The sequence below is a fragment of the Amborella trichopoda genome, chromosome 10, assembly GCF_054954075.1.
Source record: "Amborella trichopoda isolate Santa Cruz 75 chromosome 10, AtrichopodaSantaCruz75HAP2 v2.0, whole genome shotgun sequence".
NCBI lineage: Eukaryota > Viridiplantae > Streptophyta > Magnoliopsida > Amborellales > Amborellaceae > Amborella > Amborella trichopoda.
In genome coordinates this window covers 37,077,023-37,100,350 of record NC_142345.1, presented here as the reverse complement: position 1 = coordinate 37,100,350, position 23,328 = coordinate 37,077,023, and the positions used below count along the sequence as shown (strand labels likewise).

At 38.7% G+C, this 23,328-nt stretch overlaps 1 protein-coding gene and 1 long non-coding RNA gene across 2 annotated transcripts; both read left to right on the top strand.

The window, feature by feature from the left end:
- The first annotated feature begins 1,213 nt into the window (after positions 1-1,213).
- Positions 1,214-23,235, top strand: LOC18427582 (protein PLASTID REDOX INSENSITIVE 2, chloroplastic). Its single transcript, XM_011622599.3, has 3 exons — positions 1,214-1,454; positions 5,055-5,153; positions 22,797-23,235. The coding sequence occupies exons 1-3, from the start codon at positions 1,227-1,229 to the stop codon at positions 22,989-22,991; spliced, it is 522 nt and encodes a 173-aa protein (XP_011620901.1). The 5' UTR covers positions 1,214-1,226; the 3' UTR covers positions 22,992-23,235.
- LOC148780201 (uncharacterized) lies at positions 1,467-3,608 on the top strand. The gene is made up of 2 exons (XR_016042970.1): positions 1,467-2,786; positions 3,313-3,608. It is a non-coding gene; the product is annotated as an uncharacterized LOC148780201 (long non-coding RNA).
- Positions 23,236-23,328: the final 93 nt, after the last annotated feature.

Genomic DNA, 23,328 nt, shown 5'->3' with positions numbered 1-23,328 from the left:
ATTTTTTTTGATCTAGATCACGATGTATCCATTCGACCCGATTTTCAGAGTGGTTGATCTAGATCACAAATCCAATTTTTAAAGAATGTGGTTTGTATAAGGCTAAAGCCCTAAACAACGTAAGTGCACCTTCAAATAGTACTAAAATATTTTATTTCAGTAGTGGAAATCTTTGTGTTGATTTGAAAATTTATTTTCATATATGATTATAAAATTTAAATCTTCAAAAAATAGTGTGGATCGAGTGGATCTATAAACACTTGATAATCTTGAAAATTGATAGTTTATAACATGCATTACAAGACGCATTATTTTTAATACTTAGAGATCCATTTTTTCTCATGTCCATACATCTTGGGTACGATGGTTGTTTGAAGATTTTGAAAAGGGAAAAGTTTACATAGAGCCTAGGCTCTAAACAATCAAATTAAACCTTACCTCAAAACTTTTCCTAGAAGATGTTGTTTTGATGCCCAAATATCATTAAAATGATCATTTCGACATCAAGAGGAATTGACATGAGAAAAAAATGGATTTCAAGTTTGGAAATAGTGCATCTTGTAACACATTTTTCAACCGTTAATTTTTAAGATTTTCGAATTTTCATAAATATGCTTGATATACATTATTTTTGAAGCTTTAAATTTATAACCAAAGATAAAGATATAATTTAAGGCTATCACAAAACTTTCCATCATTGAAATTATATTTTTCGATACTATTTGAAGATGGGCTCTAATTTGATTGTTTAGAGCCTCGGCTCTATACAAGAAAATCAAAACAACCTCTTCTAATAAATTTTTGAGATGCGTGATTGTTTAGGCCCCAAACCAATCTAAACTTTTTCTATTTTTAAAACATGGACCTAGTTTTTATGCGGCCAAGCCTGTAGAAATGTGGGCTTCTTAATAAATCTATTTTGACATGGATTTTAAGGCATAACTTTAAAAAACATGTAATCTCTACCGGAGATCATCAATATGAATAAATAAATAAATTAAAAATCTAAAAATATTAATTCTAACGAAAAAACATTTTACACATTCCATTGTTCTAACCCGCATAAGTAGAAATGCTGTCCAGCCCACATGAAACAATTTCCCTTAAGAACGTCGTGAAGAACAATCCCTCTCACCGACCCAAGTTTTGAAACACTACTGTAAACCTCAGTTTAAAAGGAGAGAAGGAAACATCAAACGCGTGGAGGTGAGGTGAGGTGAGGTGCGATGGCCGTGTGTGCTTGTAAGGACGCATTCTCTCTCTTTGCTCCTGCTTCTGCTCCTGCTCCTACTATTTGTGCCCCTCTCTCTTTCTCTCTTATATCTCCTCCTTCCACCCTTTTCCCCTCTCTCTCCTCTTCTGCCAAGATATTGAAGAAGCCTATTCTCGCTATCTCTCTCGCTGTGCCTCAAAAGTATGTATATCCCGACCCCATACCCGAATTTGCAGACAAGGTAACTCTCTCTCTCTCTCTCTTTGATGACGTATTACTTGTTTTCTATTTGTAACTCTCTTTCTCTCTCTAATGAGTTCTTGGGTTTCTCCTTGTTTCTCTTTCTCCCCAATTTATCCATTTGATATTTGTATCTCTCTCTTTCTCTCTCTAAATGATCCATTTGCTTGATCTTCTAGTGTTTTAAGTATCTCTCTCACATTACCCTTTTACTTGGTTCTCTAAATTATCTCTCTCGTTACTGTTGTGCACGGGAACTCTAAGCTCGATGGATTGATTTTTAATTTTTTTTAGGAAACTTATCAATATCAATTTCAATCCCACATAATATAGGATTTCTTTGTGTGAGTGATTTTGGATAGCACCAAATCCAACAATCTCTATATTGATATCAAAATCACCGGCTTATCATGTCAATATCTATTGGATAGCTTTATAAAGTATTCATATTTTGGCAAATAAATTTCTTCATCATGCAGAAAAATAGTGTTTGGCGTCAAATTTCTCCACCTCAAACCTATTGAAAACCCCAAAGGCTCTGATACCACTTGTTGTTGTGTACGAAAGTTCTAAACCCGATGGGTTATTTGCCAAACCCGATGGGTTATTTTTTTGGCAAATAAAGCATATACCACAAGAACATAATAAATTTACATGGTTCACCCCAATAGAGCGACATCTACGGGTGAAGACGATTGATGTTTTTCACTAAATAAAAATAAAATAAAATTACAAAGTACGTACTTGGTTCAACACGAAGCTGAATCTCCCCATCAAGCCTTCTTCTCTCTCAAAAAAAACCTCCAAAAGTTTCCCTCTAATTTTCTAGATCTTTCTCTCTCTAAAATAACCTATATAAAGAAAAGTAACCTCCCAATATCAAGTACGTAGGCTCCAACATCTAATTTTTTGGATCTTTTTGTCTCCAAAATAACCTATGTAAAGAAAGAGTAACCTCCCAATATCAAGTACCTGAGGCTCGAACTTTTTCCAAACTTTTAGACAGTTAACTTTACCTTTATCTACTTGTAGACCCATATGTCTATCCTTATCTATATGGACTTACCTACAACTCCAAAATAATAAACACTACCCAATTAAATGGGAAACAAAAAGATAAGGAAACTAATCTCATAAAATAGGGATTCAAGGCAAACCATTATCAACAAATCTTCATCTTGGCTTGAATTTTATAAGAGATTCCCATCGATCGTCTTCTTCACAAGTGCCCTCCATAGGCACTCACCTTGGCAACACGTTAGTCAAGTCCAAATATAACTTGAACTTCTGTAATGGAATTGACTTTATAAACATATTTGCAGCATTCTTTTTAGTGTTAATCTTTAGTAACAAGATATCACCTTCAGCTATTATCTCACGGATAAAATGGTACCTGACATCAATATGCTTTGTACGTGCATGATATATCTGGTTCTTCGCCAAATGTATTGCACACTGACTATCATAATAAATAATAGTCCATCCTGTTGTAAGCCCAAATTACTTACAATCCCTTTAAGCCAGATGGCTTCTTTCACTGCCTCAGTAACTACCATGTATTCTGCTTCAGTCATAGACAAGGCAACCACGGTTTTGAGCTCCGATTAGTTGGAGGTCGATGCTATAAACCGTAGTTACCTTGTCTACGATTGAAGCAGAATACATGGTAGTTACTGAGGCAATGAAAGAAGCCATTTGGCTCAGTGGGCTTATAAGTAATTTGTGCTTACAACAGGATGAGACTATTATTTATTGTGATAGTCAGAGTGCACTACATTTGGCGAAGAACCAGGTATATCATGCAAAGACGAAGCATATTGATGTCAGGTACCATTTTATTCGTAAGATAATAGCTGAAGGTGATATCTTTTACTAAAGATTGACACTAAGAAGAATGCTGCAGATATATTGACAATGACGGTCCATTACAGAAGTTCAAGCTATTCTTGGACCTAACTAATGTGTTGTCAAGGTGAGCGCGTGTGGAGAAGACGGTCGATGGAAATCTCTTTTAGAAATCAAGTCAAGGTGGAAATTTGTTGATAATGGTTTGCCTTAAATCGCTATTTTATTGGATTAGTTGCCTTATCTTTTTGTTTCCTATTTAATTGGGCAGTGGCTATTATTTAGGAGTTGTGGGTAAGTCCATATAGGTTACGATAGAAATATGGGTCTACAAGTAGATAAGGATAAAGTTAACTTTCTAAAAGTTAAGAAGAAGTTGGAGCTTTACGTACTTGATATTGGGAGGTTACTTTTCTTATATAGGTTATTTTAGAGAGAGAAAAAGATCTAGACAATTAGAGGGAGACTTTTGGAGGGTTTTGTAGAGAGAAGAAGGTTTGGTGGGAGATTGAGCTCTGTGTATCTGGTTCTCTCAAGTAAATGGTTTGTAATTTTCGTCTTTGATTTAGTGAAAAACATCGATTGTCTTTGCCCGTGGATGTAACCCTTTTGGGGTGAACCACGTAAATTCTTTGTGTTCTTGTGGTATGTGTTTCATACATTATTTCTCGTACTTTATTTGCCTAAAATCAACTCATCGCGTTTAGAGCTTCCGCGCATAACAAGTGGCATCAGAACCTGGTTTAGGGTTTTTGATTTGGCAGTAAAGGTTTCGATTGCAAGGTTCGAGGTGGAGAAATTTGATGGCAAACACTAGTTTTCAGCAAGAATGATGAAGAAATTTATTTTGCAAAAAATGAATTTATAAAGCTGTCCAATGGATGTTAGCATGTTAAGCAGGTGATTTTGATATCAAGGTGGAGATTGTTGGATTTGGTGCTATCTAAAATTACTCATATAAGGAAATCCCATATTATGTGGGATTGATATTGATAAGTTTCATATAGGAAATAGAAATCCAATAAGATTAGGACTCTTGTATATATCTCATGGTTTTTTGAGATATATGTAATATCTATAGGAAGTTTCCTATTTAGTGTGAATTCCTAACCTTATATATATGAGATGAAAGAGCAGAGAATTCGTATGCCCTAGTTAGAGAAAAGAGAGCTTCCTATGGAGAGAAACATTGTGATGGTGTCTCATATTGACTCCTGTGGGTTGAGTGTCTTGTTTCTTGTAGAGAAGCTGTTCCAATAGAGATTTTGGGTGGTTTCCTTTTTTATTTAGAGAGAAAGTCAGTTTCTCGTTGCTCCTGCGTCTCTATCTGGTGTTGTCGGTAATGCTTGCAAGAAGTAAAGAGATGGAAGGGAGAGTGGTTTAAAAGGGTTTATTTGATTAAGTTTGGTTGAGGCTAGAGAAGTAACTCTATGTCCCAAAATCTATAATGTAACTTTCATTGGTATAGTGGATTTCGGTTTATTGTGTCCGTAGATGTCGTCACATCTGTGACGAACCACATAAATCACGATGTTTTTTTTTTTCTATTATTTATTTTTTATTTTATTTTTCTTGCTTGTTGTTTGTTTTTTTCGATTATTTTTTCTTGTACTTTATTTGCCAAAAATCAATCTATTGGGTTTAGAGCTTTTGCGCACAACAATTACCCCTTTGCTTGGTTCTCTCTCTCTTTCTCAGGTACACTTATTGCCTGGTTCCCTCTTTTTAAGCTATCTAGGCCTCACAACGTCTGCAGGAAACACAAAAGTTCAAGGCTGAGCTCTTGAAGAAGCTATCCAAGGACAAGGATACTTTTGGCAATGACTGTGAGAAGGTGGTCAACATATGTGCAGAGGTAAGCTTTAAGCTTTGTGGTGGCTTGATTGCCAATGTAAATTAGGGTTGATTCTTCACAGATCAGCACCTTAATTTGTAGAAACTTTGATAGATGTCAAGCCTTAAAGGGAAAAATAAAGTACAGATAGAAGAAAAATCACAAAAGCAAAGAGAATCCACCTACCAAATTTTATGCACTTAAAAGTTCTTCAGAAAATAATAACTGATCTCCTCTAAACCTTTTCTATATAACTCAAAAACCTTAAAAGGATCCTAAACGTCCATTATTAACTTAAAAATAAATTACTAAATTTTTCCCTTACATAATAAAAATAACAGCTGAAATAACAAAATAACAATATTTTTAAGGTTGCAACCTTAAACAAACAAAGTAAGGCGTACCTCCAAACTTTATCAACAGATGCAATTTTGTTGTAAAAAATTTCCAGGATGGCCCAATAATGAATTTTCATCTCTAACTATAAAAGCTTAAACTTGAAAAATGGCTCAAATCAAGTAGATCGATATATACATGAATGCATGAAAATCTTGAAAATAGACGGTTTAGATAAATTTGTTTCAAGATGTACTTTTTTGGGACCTCTAAGACTGAAGAACAAAATACCCGCTGAGGATTAGACATGCACACCTGTTTATGTACATGTAAAATGTCCACAAAACTGATATGCCCCTTGTGCTATATCACTAATAAAGATTAGCATTTTGTATTATTCAGTAATAGTTTTCCCAATGAAGGAAAGTAATGCATACCAACAAGTCTATTTAATGAAATAATTTTCGTCCTATGTGCGCTTGTAGCCTGCTCATTTTTCATTTATAAACAAGTAAAGGACAACTCATATTGTACTTGTATTATTTATATTAGTAGGTAAGTACTAAAGAGAAAGTTAACTCTATCAGTTTGTGGGAGTAAGCTTTACGTTCTACCTACGAAATTGACATGGAAATAGTCCATTATTTTCAAAATTATCATTAAAAAAGATTGTTCCAATAGGAAACACAAACTTGCAGTCCCATCTCCAGTCATCTCGAAATCTGGCCATTTTGCATCAGTTTATGTCATAAGACTTGGTGATGTTAAACATGAATAGCACAATATAGGATCATATCCTGATGTGATTATTTAGAGAGTTGTGCATTTAATGATGAAACATATGCGTCTTGAGCATTATTTGGGTTTCTCACAAATTTCAGATCTTGTGTCCATAGGATACAGGAGTGGCTCTCCCATAAACTCAAATACTTTTTGTTTCAATAGGCTAAATTTCTCGAGGACTTATTTTTGGCCGTATGGATGTCCCACTTCCTTTTTATCTATGAGATGTTCATCTTCAATAGAAAGCATACATGTCCAGTGATAGTAATTGTTTTTTTAAGTTCTGAAGAAGCCGCTTTCTGTTCCTAGAAAATATAAAAAACGCTCCAAAGCGGTCATATGGAATGTCAAATGGATGTGATTTCAACTGATTGGTGCCAGCTTTGTGAGAAGTAAAGAAGGGATTGTCAATGTAGTACGTACCATCGTGATATTATTTCACAGTATGCGAAAAAACAATTGAAGGACTGGAAGAGCACTTTCTGTTTTATGGATTGATGAATGATTGGAAGAGAATTGCAACTGCTTCTAGGAATTAAAAATTTTCCAAGCCAACTCCATGAATCTTGTTTAGACTTTGGAGTTTCTTGAAGTTTGCATATGAATATCACATCCATAAGATCTGCCCAAGAAAATGCATTCCTCACATATGCTTTACAGTGGAAACATGCCCTGTAGTTTGTATCATTTTCGTGCATATGAAAGTTCTAAATCTCTTACTGTAGTACTCATAGTAATTTGTGATACTGCAACTTTATTATTGCATATCCTATCAATATTATGTAACTAGATCCTATTATAAATTTTGTCCCATCACTCGTATCTTTCAACATAAAGTCGCACCATGCGTGTGTGCATAGACAACTCCTTAAGGTTTTAGGTTAGGTACATCTATACATGAAACCATAGTTGTTGTAACCTTGTAGGAAAGGTCACGGACCCGCCTTGGAACCTCGATCCCACGATTCCAGCTAGGGATCGTGGATGGAACATAGATCCCTATATTGTGATCCTCGTTCCCAGCAGGTTTCAACCGCGGTTCTCAAGTGTATGATTCATTGCATATGATGTTTTCTCTATTCGGCGCTGATTCATATGCCCTGATTCAGGTTTGTACCCAGTGGTACTGTGAACCCACACATCATTTACTATTCCTTAAAACTTTCTATTGCGATTCCTTCCTCATGGAATGGCACTTCCTTGTGCCAAGGATCGCACTCCCTTCCTATAGGATCGTACAAATACCTATCCTAACCATAAGGAGCTTCTAGCAATCCATGGTTTTGCGGACCCGAGCTAGCTCCTGCTCTCGGGAAGGCACCCGCACCTGACAACTATGCATGAAACGTAGTTGTTTGGTAATACAATTATTGAGGAATATAATATGAAAGAGGTGTAAATAGTTACAAAGGTTTACTTACATGAGCATAATATGTGCGTTATTGTTGTTGCTAATGTCCTGGGAAAAATCTCAAGAATAAAGAAATCAAAGATCTAATGAATAGATTGAAATAAGGCAAAGCTTACAACCTTTGCCCTCCTTATCTTCATTATTAAATATTGGTGATTTACTCCTGAACTGAGTTTATTTTATGATGATGATTGTATTTCATGTAGGTGTTATTTATCAATATGTTATTTTCTCTATGGCTTGTAAAGCTCTCATCAGCTTTAAGGTTAGGACCTCTCAAATTGATTTCTTATCCAGTTTGCTCAATTGCCTCTGGTAATGCCATTTCATGCGCTGTGTTTTACATCCAAGTTGGATCTGGCCCTGATTGATTGCTTCTTAATCTTCAAGTCTCTTTCTGTAGAACCCATATATGGGCTACATTGCAAAACATCAGGCGCCCGTGCATTCAGCAACAGACTAGCCTTCACAATGAGCTTTTAGTATTTCACTATTCAATCCACTACATCCATATGATTTGTTCATAGAGCATGTATGTACTGTTTAACCACATTAACGGTTGGTTATAATATCTTGGCATCCCATAGTTAAGTAAAATAGTTTTTTAACTACTTGTTATTACCTTCCAACATCTTCAAGGGGTACACCAGATCTTCAGGGAGGTTAAGAATGAAGCACACCTATTGTCAAGGGAGGACCATAGGGATGACATGTGGTGTTTTATGGTAGCTAATTGATGTTGGCTTCCACCTTTCTTGTAAATCTTGTAGCTTTTTAGGTTCTCTTCTCCCCCATCTTTATATATGTCTCAGTTTGTTTGTACTCTCTGTACAACTTGATGTATGCATTATATCAGCAATGAATGACACCCACCTATGAAAAGAAAAAAGAATAAACATCGTCAAGTGGCTAAGTAATTTTAGAAACGGGTATGGGCTTCCATGAGTGACTCAATAGGTTCGGCAAGTTCTCCCATCTCCTGACGGAGATCTATAAGTTACTTTTTGTTTGACCTTGCTACTTCCATACCAGAGTTATCTTTCAAAGTCTTTTTCATCAGTTGCCTTCACACGTATGGCTCTGAACCTCCATTCGTCACCCATGAGAATGATATCATCAGCATCTACGAAGGGGATTGTGGTTTTGGCCCCTCTACTTGATGAACATGAACTAATCCCTTTACTCCTTTGGAATCCAAGACTTACACTGCTCAACTGAATTTCTGAAACCATGCATGTGGATTTGTTTCAAGCATTGAATAAATACTCTTTTTGAGAAGAAAAACTCACCTTAGTCGACTTATCAAGTGGATTAGTTTTGTGTATGAAAAACTTCAGGTAGCATTGGAGTTTTTCCTTTTATATAATTTAATTGTTAATTTGCCTAATTGAATGTCTCTTCTAATGTCTGGCCATATGGTATGACTTGGGTTAAGTGCTAGGTTTGATCCCATTACAGACGCAGTCGTTTTTTTAAGTTCTTCACATTAAAATTTGAAATACTCATCAAGTTTTTCTATGTTAACTCCGTGTCTCATAAAGTTCATTCAGTTTTGGCAGTCACCAAGTCAGCCACTTAGTTTATTTTTTGAGCACTAGACTCAATTCATATATTGACTGCTTCAATTTGCATAGTCTAGCGCCCAAGAAAAGTTATAGAGAGTTGTCGTGGCCATCAGGATACCTTTGAAAATACTCTACAAATGGAAAAAAATTTAGAAAAATGGGAGTGATTGTTAAAAGTGTGATTTCGATCCTTGGAAGATGCTAAGGGACTTATTAATGATGCTGTGCGTTTATGAGCTTGTATAAACACGTGGGAAATGGAGTGTTCCCTTCCCACCAGTGTTCAAAAGAACGAGTTGGACGGACTAGTCAGTCATGGCCCAACTCGATTAGTCGAACCAACTCTGACTTAGTTGGCCTATTAGTGCCAAGTTTATACTTCAAAATGAAATGGGGTAAAAAATCCCAAAAACATTATAAAAAATTGTAAAAAATATTTTAAATTTACATGTATTTTTTTATTTTATATTGTCACATAAAATAAGCAAAACAAAAAAATATTTTAGGCATAATTGGGTTTTGGAGAAAAGTTTTAGGCACCTGAAGCGATACTTTTTCAGTAAACTTGTAATTGAAGGAGATTACATATTACAAAATAGTAAAAAACACTGCTCAAAAGTAGTAAGATTGATGATGGGGTTCAAGATTTTCTTGAGTTTCGCTATCAGGGTTGATAGCGGGAAAAATCGTCGTGAAGCCTGGTGGAGTCTGTAGGGCAGCACAGTACCTCCTTGCCAATTAGGATTACTACTTTGTGAAGTTCCTAGGCTATAGTTATTAGACTTTGAAACTGTTCATGCTCCTCACCCCCTTGACCTGTGTTTTGCCTCTCATCGTCGTTTTTATCGCCCTGAATAATTAGCCTACAGTGCCCTCGACCTGTGCATCGCTGTCCAGGGGTGTAGCTGCTAGGCCTGGGGCTCTTGACTTCTTCTTGAACTAACCTAAGTCCCTCTTCTTCCACAGTGGAGGTCCTAGTACCTTGCGACACCTCACACTCTATGACTGTTGGCTCACGCCAATCATCTCGCATTTCCCCATCATCACCGTCGTCATCCTCATCGATGCCCTCGTCAAAGTCGTCATAGTCTTCCTCTATGGATTATGCAGCTTCTGGTATGCTCTCCTTGTTAGTTGCCGGAATATAATGATTGTCATTCATGTTTGCAACCGATTATTTTAAGAACTCTTGATCTAGTATTGGTACCTTCGGTGATACCCACTTGTCAGCAAGGTCTCTACAAAAGATGTAATCCAGGTTGATCGGGGTATAGTTTGAGGGAGACCTCTCTATCTGGTGTGACCTGAATTTGGGGTTATATTAGACATAAACGAGGTTGTGCAGTGTCTAAGTCTTCAACTTGTTCCTTTTGGGAGTTTCTCTCACAACTTGAGGAAGAACATGTTTGACTCATAATTCGAATGGCAAGCTTTTGAAGGTGCGGTGTTCGAATACATTGCATTAACCACCAATTATTTGATACACAAAAAATTAAAAAATATTTAATAACAAATAAGTTATAGTGCTTTATAAAGTATTTTGAAAGCTTAAAATAGCAATAGTTATGTAGGTCTAGAACTAACTCGGAGGTAATCGACCTTATCGCATTGTTAAATGCGAATTCACCCTCACGATCCATGTACATATTAAGCTACACATATCAAGATGTACATACAAAAAATGTTAGTACTTCAAAGTACTATAATTTCTTGTACTGATATGGACACCATTTAAGAAGATTTACCTCTACCATACACTGCACTTGAGCATTAGGATTAGGCTCGGGAGTGTAAATGCAATTCCTTATGCCCATACTTATATCGACATTTCGTATCATATCCATCGCATAAAAATACCTATATATGGTATATAAAAGTTATAAGAACTTAACAATCCAAGAATTTCTTGGCAGGAAATGTGCATTTGACACTGATGAGTTAGAAAATATGTTGAAATTTAAATCACCTGCCGCATGGATATCGTGGTGCATCTGATTCTGTAACGTGCTATCGACAATCGGCAAGATCGCATCGACGAAGATGCCACTACATGCAATAGCTTCTCGAGCCCATCTCATTGCGTCGTATAGGAAACCCATAGCTGGCTTGAGATCTACGTCAACTAGCCTCAATACATGGACGAGAGGTTTAGTGACTATAACGACCTCTCTGCATCTCGTCCAGAACCCTTGGCGCAATAGGATGTCCTTAACTTCCTTCCCTTGAGGACTCCTTGCTCCTCTGTCTACCTGCCACTCTGATGACATCACCATTGACCTTAGCCTTGCCCTCTGCTCCAGGATGGACTGTATGGTTAAGAAGGCTGTGGCAAACCTGGTGGCCGCCTCTCTAATTATCTGTTAACTACAGTGGGCCCTCGTTATGGAGTGGAAGTAACTCTGGTTGTATATAAATTTTCGACTACAATGGGCTCTCATAAGGAAAACCATCTTCCTCAACTTCCCAATATCTTTTAGCATTAGATTTAAATATTGCGCAACACAAGGAGTCCAATAGATAGTTGGTATCCTTTCCATGAGCAGTGTTCCTAACCTTTTATATGCACCTGCATTATCAGTAACCACTTGCAATACCCCTTCCTCTATGACCTTCTCAATGTGGTTACATAGAAGTTTTCTAGTCCTTATTTTGTTCGAGAGGTCTAGACTAGAATGGTAGACTATACCCTTCAGGCTATTGATCAGAAAATTTACAATATGCCAGTGGGCTTTATCTTTCTAGCCATCCGTCATGATGGTCACATCGGTCCTTGACAAACTCTTCTTAAAATCTGCAATGTGTCATTGACAACATCTTGTAAGACTTGACTTGCAAGGTCCATCACAATCGGTGCTTTGAAACCCAGACACGCAGTTGCTATGGCAAATACTATCGTAGGGTTATTCTGAACTAGCCGCATTAAATGGCATGGCATTTGCGAAGAACCTGCCGACCACCTTATGAGCCTATTCTTTGAGTTTCTGCCCCCACGAAAGATTGAGCTTAGTCTGATGATATTGCGTCCTGTGAGGGTCCAGAATGGAAGGGTCGTGTGGTGATGCATGTTGTGTTTGGGTGGATGGCTCAGGAGGGACAGTAGTAGAAGGCCGACTCGGCCCATGAGGACGGCTTGATAAAGTCCGCCTTAGTCTGGTAGATGTGGACCTCATCAACGAAGGCCCACATCCTCCTATACCTGGCGGTACAAGTTCTGGATTGATGTGTCTACCAGATGCTCCAGCGGCTCCACTACGTCTACCATACACCTCTTCGATATGTGCTTGTCTGTAACGGAGATCTGCTAGAGTGGCAAGCCTAGCATGCTCCATCTGAGCTTCAAATTGGCCTTCCTCGTCCTTCACATTTATTGAATTGTAATATTCTCTACCTATCTCCTCGACTTCTCTATGTCTTTGTACTTTTATTCTCTTTTCGTCTTGTAGTTGTTTTAAAATTTGTTCTTTAACATTCGTTGGAGTGCTGGGGCATAATCGGACATTCCTTGGTACTCTAGCGAGGTGTTGTTTTAGGCGATATACACCGCCGCAAAACTCACCCCCACAAAAATGACATCTACTTTTACCTTGATCTAATTTATTGGCATACTACCGAGCGATGACCTCCCTTGTCATATTTCGTTGAGTTTTTTGAAAAACACCTAAATATAAGAAACTATCATCATCATCATAGCTTTTTCCCAATTAATTGGAGTCGGCTACACGAATCTTGATCTGTTATTCTGCTCTATTAAAGGTCATACTCTCAGTGAGGCCATAAGTACCCATATCTTTTTAGATTGCTTCCAACCACGTCCTTTTGGCCTACCCCTTACCCTTTTCAGTCCTTCCACTTGAACTAACTCGCACCTCCTAATAGGTGTTGTACTTGGTCGGCACTACACATGGCCAGCCCACCTAAGTCTATTCTTTCTCATCTTATCGCCTATTGGTCCCACACCGAAATTTTCTCGAATGGATTCATTTTGAGTTCTATCCCTTATTGTCTTGCCACTCATGCATCTCAACATCCTCATCTCTGCTACACTCATTCGATGGGTATATTGTTTTTTGTCCACGCAACATTCCACCGCATAGAGCAAAGTTGGTCTCACAGCTGTCCTATACAATTTGCCATTCAGCTTCATTGGTATGCAGCGATCACATAAAATTTCAGTTGAACATCTCCACTTTGCCCACTCAGCTTTAATTTTGTGTGCGACATCTTCATCAATTTCGTCATTTTCTTGGATTATCGACCCAAGATATTGAAAGCGCGGTCTTTTTTGTACTTCTTTGTCGTCGATCTTAACTACTTACTCGTCTCTACTCCTATTATTACTGAACTTGCATTCCAAATATAAGAAACTATATTTAATTATTTTTAAAATAAAATACAAAAAAAGTTAATATACATACAAGACTTATATTCAGATGACACTTCTTCGAGAGTAATATTCATATAAAAAAAAAATTTATACTAAAAAGCTAGTTTTAGACACTGAGAGAGAGAGTGGGGCAGGGAGAAAGAGGTTGGAGCTGGCCCAGAGAGAGAGATAGAGAGATTGGGGCAGGCCCCTACCCCAACCGAGAGAGAGAGAAAGAGAGGTTAGGGCAGGCCTTGCCCCAATAGATAGAGAGACAGGTTTTGGAAGGCCCCTGCCCCACTGAGAAAGAGAGGTTGGGGCACGCAGCCCCAATCAGAGAGAGAGAGAGAGAGAGAGAGAGAGCTGGAGAGAGACTTATTGTGCAGAGGAGAGAAAGAGGGAGACTGGCCTGTTGTTGGTGCAGAGAGCTTGGGGGTCTTATAGACCCCGTACGACGTAAAAATCTCCATCTACATGATGGAGGTTCTTCTTATTGTCTCTTCCCAACATTGGGAAGAGAAAAAGGCCAATAATAGAGCCCAAAACATTGAGACAAGATAGTAGAGGCTTGAAGAAAAAAGATAATAGGGGTCTGCAAAACGCCTGCACTGTAACAGTGCATGAATCTATCGATCTTTACAACAAATCTTCAATTAGTGCACAAATCGGTCGATTAGTGCACTGTATGAAAATTGCTCAATACATAACCTATTGAATTAGGCAAACTTGGGAGTGGCCGGCGACCGACTCCGAGTTAAATCGGCCATTTTTTAAAATAGGCCGACTTTTTTAACATTGGTTGTTTGGTTCCCACCTACTTAATCACTCATTTCAAAGCTTTAAGAATTTCTAGGGTTGTTGATTTTGACCCAAAAAACGAGATTTTAATTTGCCAAATACTTTCAGAATTCCATTAGCAGTTTCGTCATCTTTTACCCTGTTCAGAGCTCAAGCTTTCATATAAATTTTTCAAAAATACTCTTTTCATTCCTGATGATAATGTTTTTAAAACTCTCCCTTGAATTTTAACTTGAACTAGATTTCAAGTTTCTTTCAATTTGAATTGTATTATCTATGGCTTTTGGGGATCCTTCTCATGTCTTAATATGAACTGTGATTTAACTGACTGGTCTCCTCTTGACGTACTTATTCATATGGTTGTTATAACAAAATACATAAGGAATTTTTAAGAAAAATCAAAACTTTTATTGATAGATTTCATATCATTGCCTAGGTGCCAGGCTTGAGAATTTCTCAGCTCAAATATAACCTCGTACTTTTAGTTTTGAGCAGTGTTAAAAAAGTCGGTCGAATTTTGAAAAATCGGCCGACTAACTCAAAGTTGGTTATCGGCGAATCCCGAGTTCCCCGATTCCATAGGTTACGTATTGGGAAATTTTCATACAGTGCACTAATTGGGCTATTACTGTAAAAATCGGCACTAATCTACCGATTTGTGCACTAATCGGTGATTTGTTGTAAAGATTAGTGGATTTATGCACCGTTAAAGTACAGGCTTCTACAATTTTTTCTCTACAAGCCTTTACTATCTTTTCTCAATGTTTTGGGGTCTATTATTGGCCATTTTTCTCTTCCCAATGTTGGGAAGAGACATTGAGGAAAATCTCCATCATGTAGATAGAGATTTTTGTGCCTTAGGGGTCTATAAGACCTCCAAGGTCTCTGCATCAGCAACAGGCCAGTCTCTCTCTCTTTCCTCGGCATAGTAAGTCTCTTTCTCTCTCTCTCTCTCTCGGGTTGGGGCAAAGAGCCCCATCTCTTTCTCTCTCTCTGGTTGGGGCCGCGTGCCCCAACCTCTCTCTCTGTCTCTCACTCTCTCTTTGTCTCTTTATATCTGTTGGGCAGGGGCCTGCCCCAACCTCTTGCGCTCTCTCTCTCTCTGTTGGGGTAGGGACCTGCCCCAACGTCTCTCTCTCTCGTTCTCTATGTTGGGGCAGGCGCCTGCCCCAACCTCTCTCTCTTTCTCTTGTTGTTGTGACCTGGCCAAACCTCTCTCTCTATTGGGGCCTTCCCCAACATCTCTCTCACTATCTGTTGAGGCAGGGTCCTGCCCCAACCTCTCCCTCTCTCTCTTGCACTGTTGAGGTAGGGACCTGCCTCAACATCTCTCTCTCTCTCTCTCTCTCTCTCTCTCTCTCTCTCTGTTAGGGGCCTACCCTACCCTCTCTCTATCTGTTGGGGCAAGGGCCTGCTCCAACCTCTCTCTCTCGCGCTGTCGATGCAGGGACCTGCCCCGACATCTCTCTCTCTTTGTTGGGGTCCTGCCCCAACCTCTTTCTCTCGTTCTCTCAGGTTGGGGCTACGTGCCTCAACCTCTTTCTCTCTCTCTCGGTTGGGGCAGGGGTCTGCCCCAACCTCTCTATCTCTCTCTGGGTCAGCCTCACTCTCTCTCTCTCTCTCAGTGTCTAAAATTAGCTTTTTATGATAATTTTTTTTTTGCATTTATATTGCTCTCAAAGAAGTGCGATGTGAATTTAAGTCTTGTATATATTAATTTGTTTTTGTATTTTTATCTTAAAAATAATTAAATATATTTTCTTATATTTAGGTGTTTTCTAGAAAAATCAAAGTGATATGACGAGGGAGGACATCGGTTAGCAGTACGCCAAAAAATTAGATCATGGTAAAAGTAGATGTTATTTTTATGGGGGTGAGTTTTGTGGCGGTGTTTATCGCCTAAAACAATACCTCACTAGAGTATCAGTCAATGTCCGGTTGTGCCCCAGCGCTCCAACGAATGTTAGAGAATAGATCTTAAAACAACTACAAGATGCAAAGGGAAAAAAAGTACAGAGGCGTAGAGAAGACGAGGAAATAGGGAGAGAATATTACAATTCAATAGATGTATAGGACGAGGAGGGCCAATTTGAAGCTCAAATGGAGCAGGCTAGGCTTGATAGTCTAGCAGATCTCCATTACAGACCGCAATATCATCAGACTAAGCTCAATCTTTTGTGGGGCCAGAAACTCAAAGAAAGGGCTCGTAAGGCGGTCGACAAGTTCTTCTTCGCGAATGTTGTGCCATTTAATGCGGCTAGTTCAAAATACTACTCTGCGATGGTATCTACCATAGCAGATGCAGGTCTGGGTTTCAAAGCACTGCCTACGGTGGACCTTGCAGGTTAAGTCTTACAAGATGCCATCCATGGACGCATTGCATACTTTAAGTCTTACAAGATGCCAACACAAGAAGCTGGCCAAGGACCGGTTTGACCATCATGACAAATGGTTGGAAAGATAAAGCCTACCGGCATAAAGACTATGAAGGGTATAAGTCTACCATTCTAGTCTAAACCTCGAGAACAAAATAAGGATTGAAAGCCTTTTATGTAACCACATTGAGAAGGTTGTAGAGGATGTTGGGGTAGAGAATGTAGTGTAAGTGGTTACTGATAATGGAAGTGTATATAAAAGGGCAGGGACTCTGCTCATGGCAAGGATACTAACTCTCTATTGGACTCCTTGTGTTGCGCATTGTTTAAATCTAATGCTGATAGATGTTGGGAAGTTGAGGAAGGTGGTTTTCCTTATGAAGAAGTGCAAGGTTGTAACAAAATTTATATAACCACAGTTGCATCCCTTTTATAATGAGGGCCCATTGTAGTCGAGAGATAGTTAGAGAGGTTGCCGCCAGGTTTGCCACTGCCTTCTTGACCATACAGCCAATCCTGGAGCAGAGGGCAGGGCTGAGATCAATGCAATGTCATCATAAGTGGTTAGCAAATAGAGGGGCAAGGAGTCCTCAAGGGAAGGAAGTTGAGGACATCCTATCACACTGACGGTTCTGGACGAGATGCAGAGAGGTCTCTACAGTCACTAAACCTCTCGTCCAGGTGTTGAGGCTGGTTGACGCAGATCTCAAGCCAGCTATGGGTTTCCTGTATGAGGTGATGGGCTCGGTAGGCTATTGCACGTAGAGGCATGTTCTTCAATGAGATCTTGCCATTTGTCGATCGCAGGTGGCAGAATTAGATGCATCACGATATCCATGCGGCAGGTAATTTAAATTTCAACATCTTTTCCGACTTATCAGTGTCAAATGCCCATTTCTTGCCAAGAAACTCTTGGATTGTGAACTTCTTATAACTTTCATATACCATAAACATGTTATTTATTGAACCTAGAGTATTTTTATGCGTCGGATGCGATACAAGATGCCAATATAATTATGGGCAGAAGGAATTGCATTTATACCCTCAAGCCTAATCTTGATGCTCAAGTGTAGTGTATGGTTGAGGTAAATCTTCATAAATGTGTGTCCATATCTATATAATAAATTATTGTACTTTGATGTACTAACTTTTTTGGTATGTACATCTTGATATGTGTACCTTAACATGTACATGGATCGTGAGGGTGAATTCGCATTTAACAATGCGATACGGGCGATCGGATCATTGCTTCCAGGTTAGTTCTAGAACTACTACATAACTATCAGTATTTTAAGATTTCAAGTTACTTTATAAAGCACTATAACTAGTTTGTTATTAAATATATTTTTATTTTTTTATATTTTTTTTAAACAGTTAACAACATCAAAAGAAAATATTTTTCTATTTTTCTATATCAGATAATTGGTGGCTGATGCATGGTATTCGAATTCTGCACCTTCCAAAGCTTGCCATTCGAATTTGAGTAAAAAATTTCCTGCCTCAGGTTGTGAGAGCAATTGGTGTACATTTAAGTGGATATACACTCCCAAGCGGAACAAGTTGAAGACTCAGACACTGCAAAACCTCGTTTGTGTCCATTATAACTGCAAACTAAGGTCGCACCAGATATAGAGGTCTTCTTCTGACTATACCTCGATCAACCTGGATTACATCTATTGTAGAGACCTTGCTGACGAATGGATATCACCGAAGGTACCAATACTAGATCAAGAGTTCTTAGAAGAATCGGTTGGGGGCATGAATGACAATGATTACATTTTGGCAACCTATGAGGGGAACGTGGCGGAAGCCATGGAGGAAGATGATGACGACTACGATGAGGACAATGATGGCGATGATGGGGAAATGCGAGATGATTGGCATGAGCCAACAGGCATAGAGTGTGAGGTGCCGCAAGGTACTAGGACCTCATGCGGAAGAAGAGGGACTTAGGTTAGTTCTGGAAGAAGTCGAGAATGCCAAGCATAACAGCTACACCCCTAGACAAACGCACAGGTCATGGGTGCCATAGGCTAATTAGTCAAGACAATGACAACGACGATGGGGGGCAAACCCTAGACAAACGCACAGGTCATGGGTGCCATAGGCTAATTAATCAGGACAATGACAACGACGATGGGGGGCAAAACACAGGCTAAGGAGTTGAGGAGCATGAACAGTTCAAAGCCTAGGTGTCTATGGGCTAGGAACTTCACAAGGTAGTATTCCTACTTGGTAAGGAGGTATTGTTGTTGCCCTACAGATTCCACTAGGCCCCACATCAATGTTTCCCCTTGTCAACCCTGATAGCGAAATTCAAGAAAATCCCAAACTTCATCATCGATCTTACTACTTTTGAGTAATTTTTTTATTAATCTCCTTCAATTTCTAGTTCACTGAAAAAGTATTGCTTCAGGTGCCAAAAACTTTTCTCTGAAACCCAATTATGCCTATAATATTTTTGTTTTGCATATTTTATGTGACAATATACAAAAAAATACATGTAAATTTTAGACATTTTTGACAATTTTTTATATTTATTTTGGGATTTTTTACCCCCATATCATTTTACAGTATAAACTCAGCACTGATCCGCGGACTAAGTCGAAGTCAGTTCGACTAATCGGGTCAAGCCACGATCGACTAGTCGGTCTGACTCGTTCTTTAACACTGGTGGGAACACAAGCGCTTGGAAGTTTCTCTTCTCTCTTATAAATTTGGAAGGGTTATGGTATGATATCCAGAAGGTGATTGAGAATTCAGGGTAGAGCTATTTATAGAGTTTTGGAGGGGTAATACTTGATTGAAAGAGATATTTTCTTGATTTAAGAAAAAACTGGTGAAACTTTGAATTGTGCCTCAGGGTGCCATTTAAAGTTGCATCCTAGAGTGGGCCATGCGAAAGTGGGTCCCATAAATAGTGAGACATGTTGGGATGAACTCTCAAATTGTCATGTGGTCTACCAGTCATATTAGTCATTGAACAATTGGACACAAGATGCATTAGTTCCCTTAAGAGTGCCATTTGATCTAGTGCCCACTTTTCCCTTGTGTCACAATGCAATTCTTGCGCCCCAGCCACTTGCTAGAAGGGGCCTTCAAATGCAAGTCATGGGTCCCATAACAGTCCATGTCATCTAAAATACAAACTTCAAACAGTGTTTTGTAGATGCTTGAGAAGAAATGGGCGTCATTTGGAATACCATTGTTTTCTTAAATGCACTAGAAAGATGGATGATGCTTTAAGAAGCATTCATTTTCTTCAATGCTGCAAAAAGATGGATGCTACTTCAAATAGCATACATCTTTCCAAATAGTGGAGGAAATTGTGCGCTACTTCAAATAGTGCCTAGTTTCTTAGGTTTCTATCCTCATTTTGCATGTCTAGTAACTTTGCCATTATTCTTTGTCAAATTGATGCAAACTTTAATTTGTTGGGAAGCTTTAAGAGTCTAAGTTTATAAGGATATAAATTTGAAAATTTTTGAAGTCCATTTTTCATATGGAATGTTGGATCTTTGGCAACATATGAATGGTTTCCCTTCCTTTCAATATATGAGTCTATTGAGAAATCAAACTCTTGTATAAATCTTTAGGGGAAAACTTTCTATGTGGAGGGCTACATATAAAAGATCTTAAACTTTTGTTTCACAGCCATCTAATCTCGTCACATCTTGATCAGGTTGGGAATACTTAAACTCTTGGAATTTTTTTATTCGTTTTTTTATAGAAATCAGATCAACATGAAATTTCGGATGTGTGTAACTAATAAGGACACACATGTAAAAAAACAGGAAAATTAATTTGGTAGAAATAAAAATGACCAAACTTCCCCTGCAAATTTCATGGCCATTTTTGTAATTTTATTTCTATCAAATTATTTGTTTTATTTTTTTTAAAGCTGTGTGATTCTGAGAAGGGTAGATATCCAAAATATGGGCTAAATCCGATGCATAGAAAACAATAAAATTAGAATAGTTTACAACTTCTCAACCATTTGATCGGACAACTGAGAAACAATAGTCATAGATCTTTTATGTGGCTTGCCACATAGACAGTTTGCTCGATATTTAGACCGTAATTTAGTTCTTAATTTATGTGACATTGGTAATATTAGTTTTTTGTGATATGTGCTGCATTGCTTCAAAAGTCATGTATCTACACATGGTAGGCTAGCTCTCTCCCTGTCCTAACAGACTTGAATGAATATGCATAAGGGTGACAATGGACCAGGCGGCCCGGTCCGTCCCAGCCCCAAAATGCCCTCCCGGGACCACCAAATTTGGCCCACGGACCATCCAGGCCTGAAATCTGCACCCCATGGCCAAGCTGGGCCTTGGCCTTTGCCATGGTGCCTAACCGGCTTGTATTTTTGTTTTTTGTTTATCATCATCATCATCATCATAGCCTTTTCCCGATTAATTGGATTCGGCTACACGAATCCCGGTACTCCATTTTACTCTATTAAAGGCCATACCTTCAGGGAAGCCATAAGTCCCCATATCTTGCCGAACTACTTCCAACCATGTGCTTTTGGGCCTATCCGTTGCCCTTTTAAGTCATTCCACTTAAAGTAACTCGCACCTCCTAACAGGTGTTGTACTTGGTCAGCACCACACATGGCCAGCCCACCTAAGTCTACTCTCTCTCATCTTATCGCCTATTGATGCCACACCTAAATTCTCCCGAATGGATTTATTTCGAATTATATCCCCTCTTGTTTTGCCATCTCATCTTATCGCCTATTTGTTTTCTTTTTTGATATTATTTTTATTTGATTTTTATTAGGTTGGCCCAGCCCAACCCATTAATAGGGCTGGCTGGCTGGCTTACCTAGCCCAAGAGTAGGGCCCAGCGTGGCTCGGCCCAGCCCTAGACTGGCCTGTTGCCACCCTATCTGCTTCCAAGTTCATCCTCTTCTTCCAAGGTTTATGTGAGGAATTTTTGATGGCCTGCTTAAATAAATGCCACTCGTAACTGGCTACAATGGAAGCTATAGCTCTCACTATAGTCATTTTGGAAGATGCAAGAGTTTCTTGCAACCCCATATTTTTTAGTGAACTTCTATTATGCGAGACCCTAGCCGACAGGGTTGATGACTATGTGAAAAACCAGAGGAAAAACAATAATGAACGGTATCAATCACGAAGCCAAAGCTAACACAATGAAAAAGAAAGAGTACAAGCAAAGACAATGAGTTGAGCATCACAGCTCCAAAAGGTACAAGATGGCCTCTCATGATACATGAAAAGTCCCTCTCTAAGCAACAAACGCATACAGAACTTATAGATTGTCTCAAACCCTAACTTAACCTCTAAGAACCAAATTCATATGTCAAAAATATCCCCATAAGAGTCCCAATTTTGAGTTGGGGACTCCCCCCTGAAACCTCACCAAAGGGATTTGTAGTCCCCCTAGACCAATTAAAGCTGGGGTGCAAGAGGGCCTGTGGTCAACATAGGATTGATAGTGGGTTACACCATAGATTCACAGCATAGTTGCACAGCAACACTTTGGTTGCATGCCCATCTTTGTACAGACCCATCTGTTCCATCTAAAATAGTTTCAACTTGTATAAGCCATCCGCTGTCAAGTGCTTTTTTTGTGTGGTAATGCTGTGAAGTCCATTGTGCTGTGTTTTTAGAGCTCAAATGTCCTCTGATAGCTAGGTGAGATGAAAATCAACTCGTTAAATATATATATAATACATTTAACTTTCGACACTGCATTAGGCAAATCAATGAAAGAAGATGGTAGAACTGGGGAAGGGGAAGTAGCACAAGAATAACTTCATTGGGTAGGTCCTTCATCGGTCAATATTAATGAAAGCTCCAATTCTTGAAACGGTCTAGAAACCAGATTATTCGTTTGCTGACCTATTTTTATACTTATATATAACTTTGTTAGCTTCTCGGGTATTCTAATTTTTTTCCATATTTTTTGTTTCATTGTCAATCCTGCTCCTTGGTTGTCTATGTTTTTCTTCTTAATACGTGACGATCCACTAACAAATCAGGTGAAATTCTGTGACAGATATTCAATGATTTCTTGCACAAGGAATATGGCGGTCCTGGCACCCTCTTGGTGGAACCCTTTACTGATATGCTGGTTGTCCTCAAAGAAAAGAAATTGCCTGGAGCACCAGTAGCTGCAAGAGCTGCTCTCTTATGGGCCCAAAATTATGTTGATAGAGACTGGGAAAATTGGACCTTACAACCTGATAAATGACTAGGCTCTTCTCATTCTGTTCTTTCTCACTCCTTGCTATTATTGTTGGGAGTGCATGACCAGATGCAGCTGATTAATACTATCATTGAGAGAATAAGTTGCCATCCTCTGCTCTCAAGGACAGGGCTCTGAATTTTTAAGAGAGAAACAGCAGTCACACACATTGAATAACATTGATATGATTCTGTATTTTGGATGGATGTAGTTTATGACGGGCTCAATCAATAGCATGTGCATTTTGTCATTGTTAAGAGTTATTTCAAGAGGTTGCTGTCTACGTTAACTTCCTGTGTCTAATACTGCTTAAAGGTAGTGATCGAGAAACACGGGGAGACTT

Coding starts and splice junctions, on each gene's coding strand:
- LOC18427582 (XM_011622599.3), top strand. CDS start 1,227: ATGGCCGTGTGTGCTTGTAAGGACGCATTCTCTCTCTTTGCTCCTGCT. Junction 1,455..5,054: donor TACCCGAATTTGCAGACAAG/GTAACTCTCTCT, acceptor CAACGTCTGCAG/GAAACACAAAAGTTCAAGGC. Junction 5,154..22,796: donor TGGTCAACATATGTGCAGAG/GTAAGCTTTAAG, acceptor ATTCTGTGACAG/ATATTCAATGATTTCTTGCA.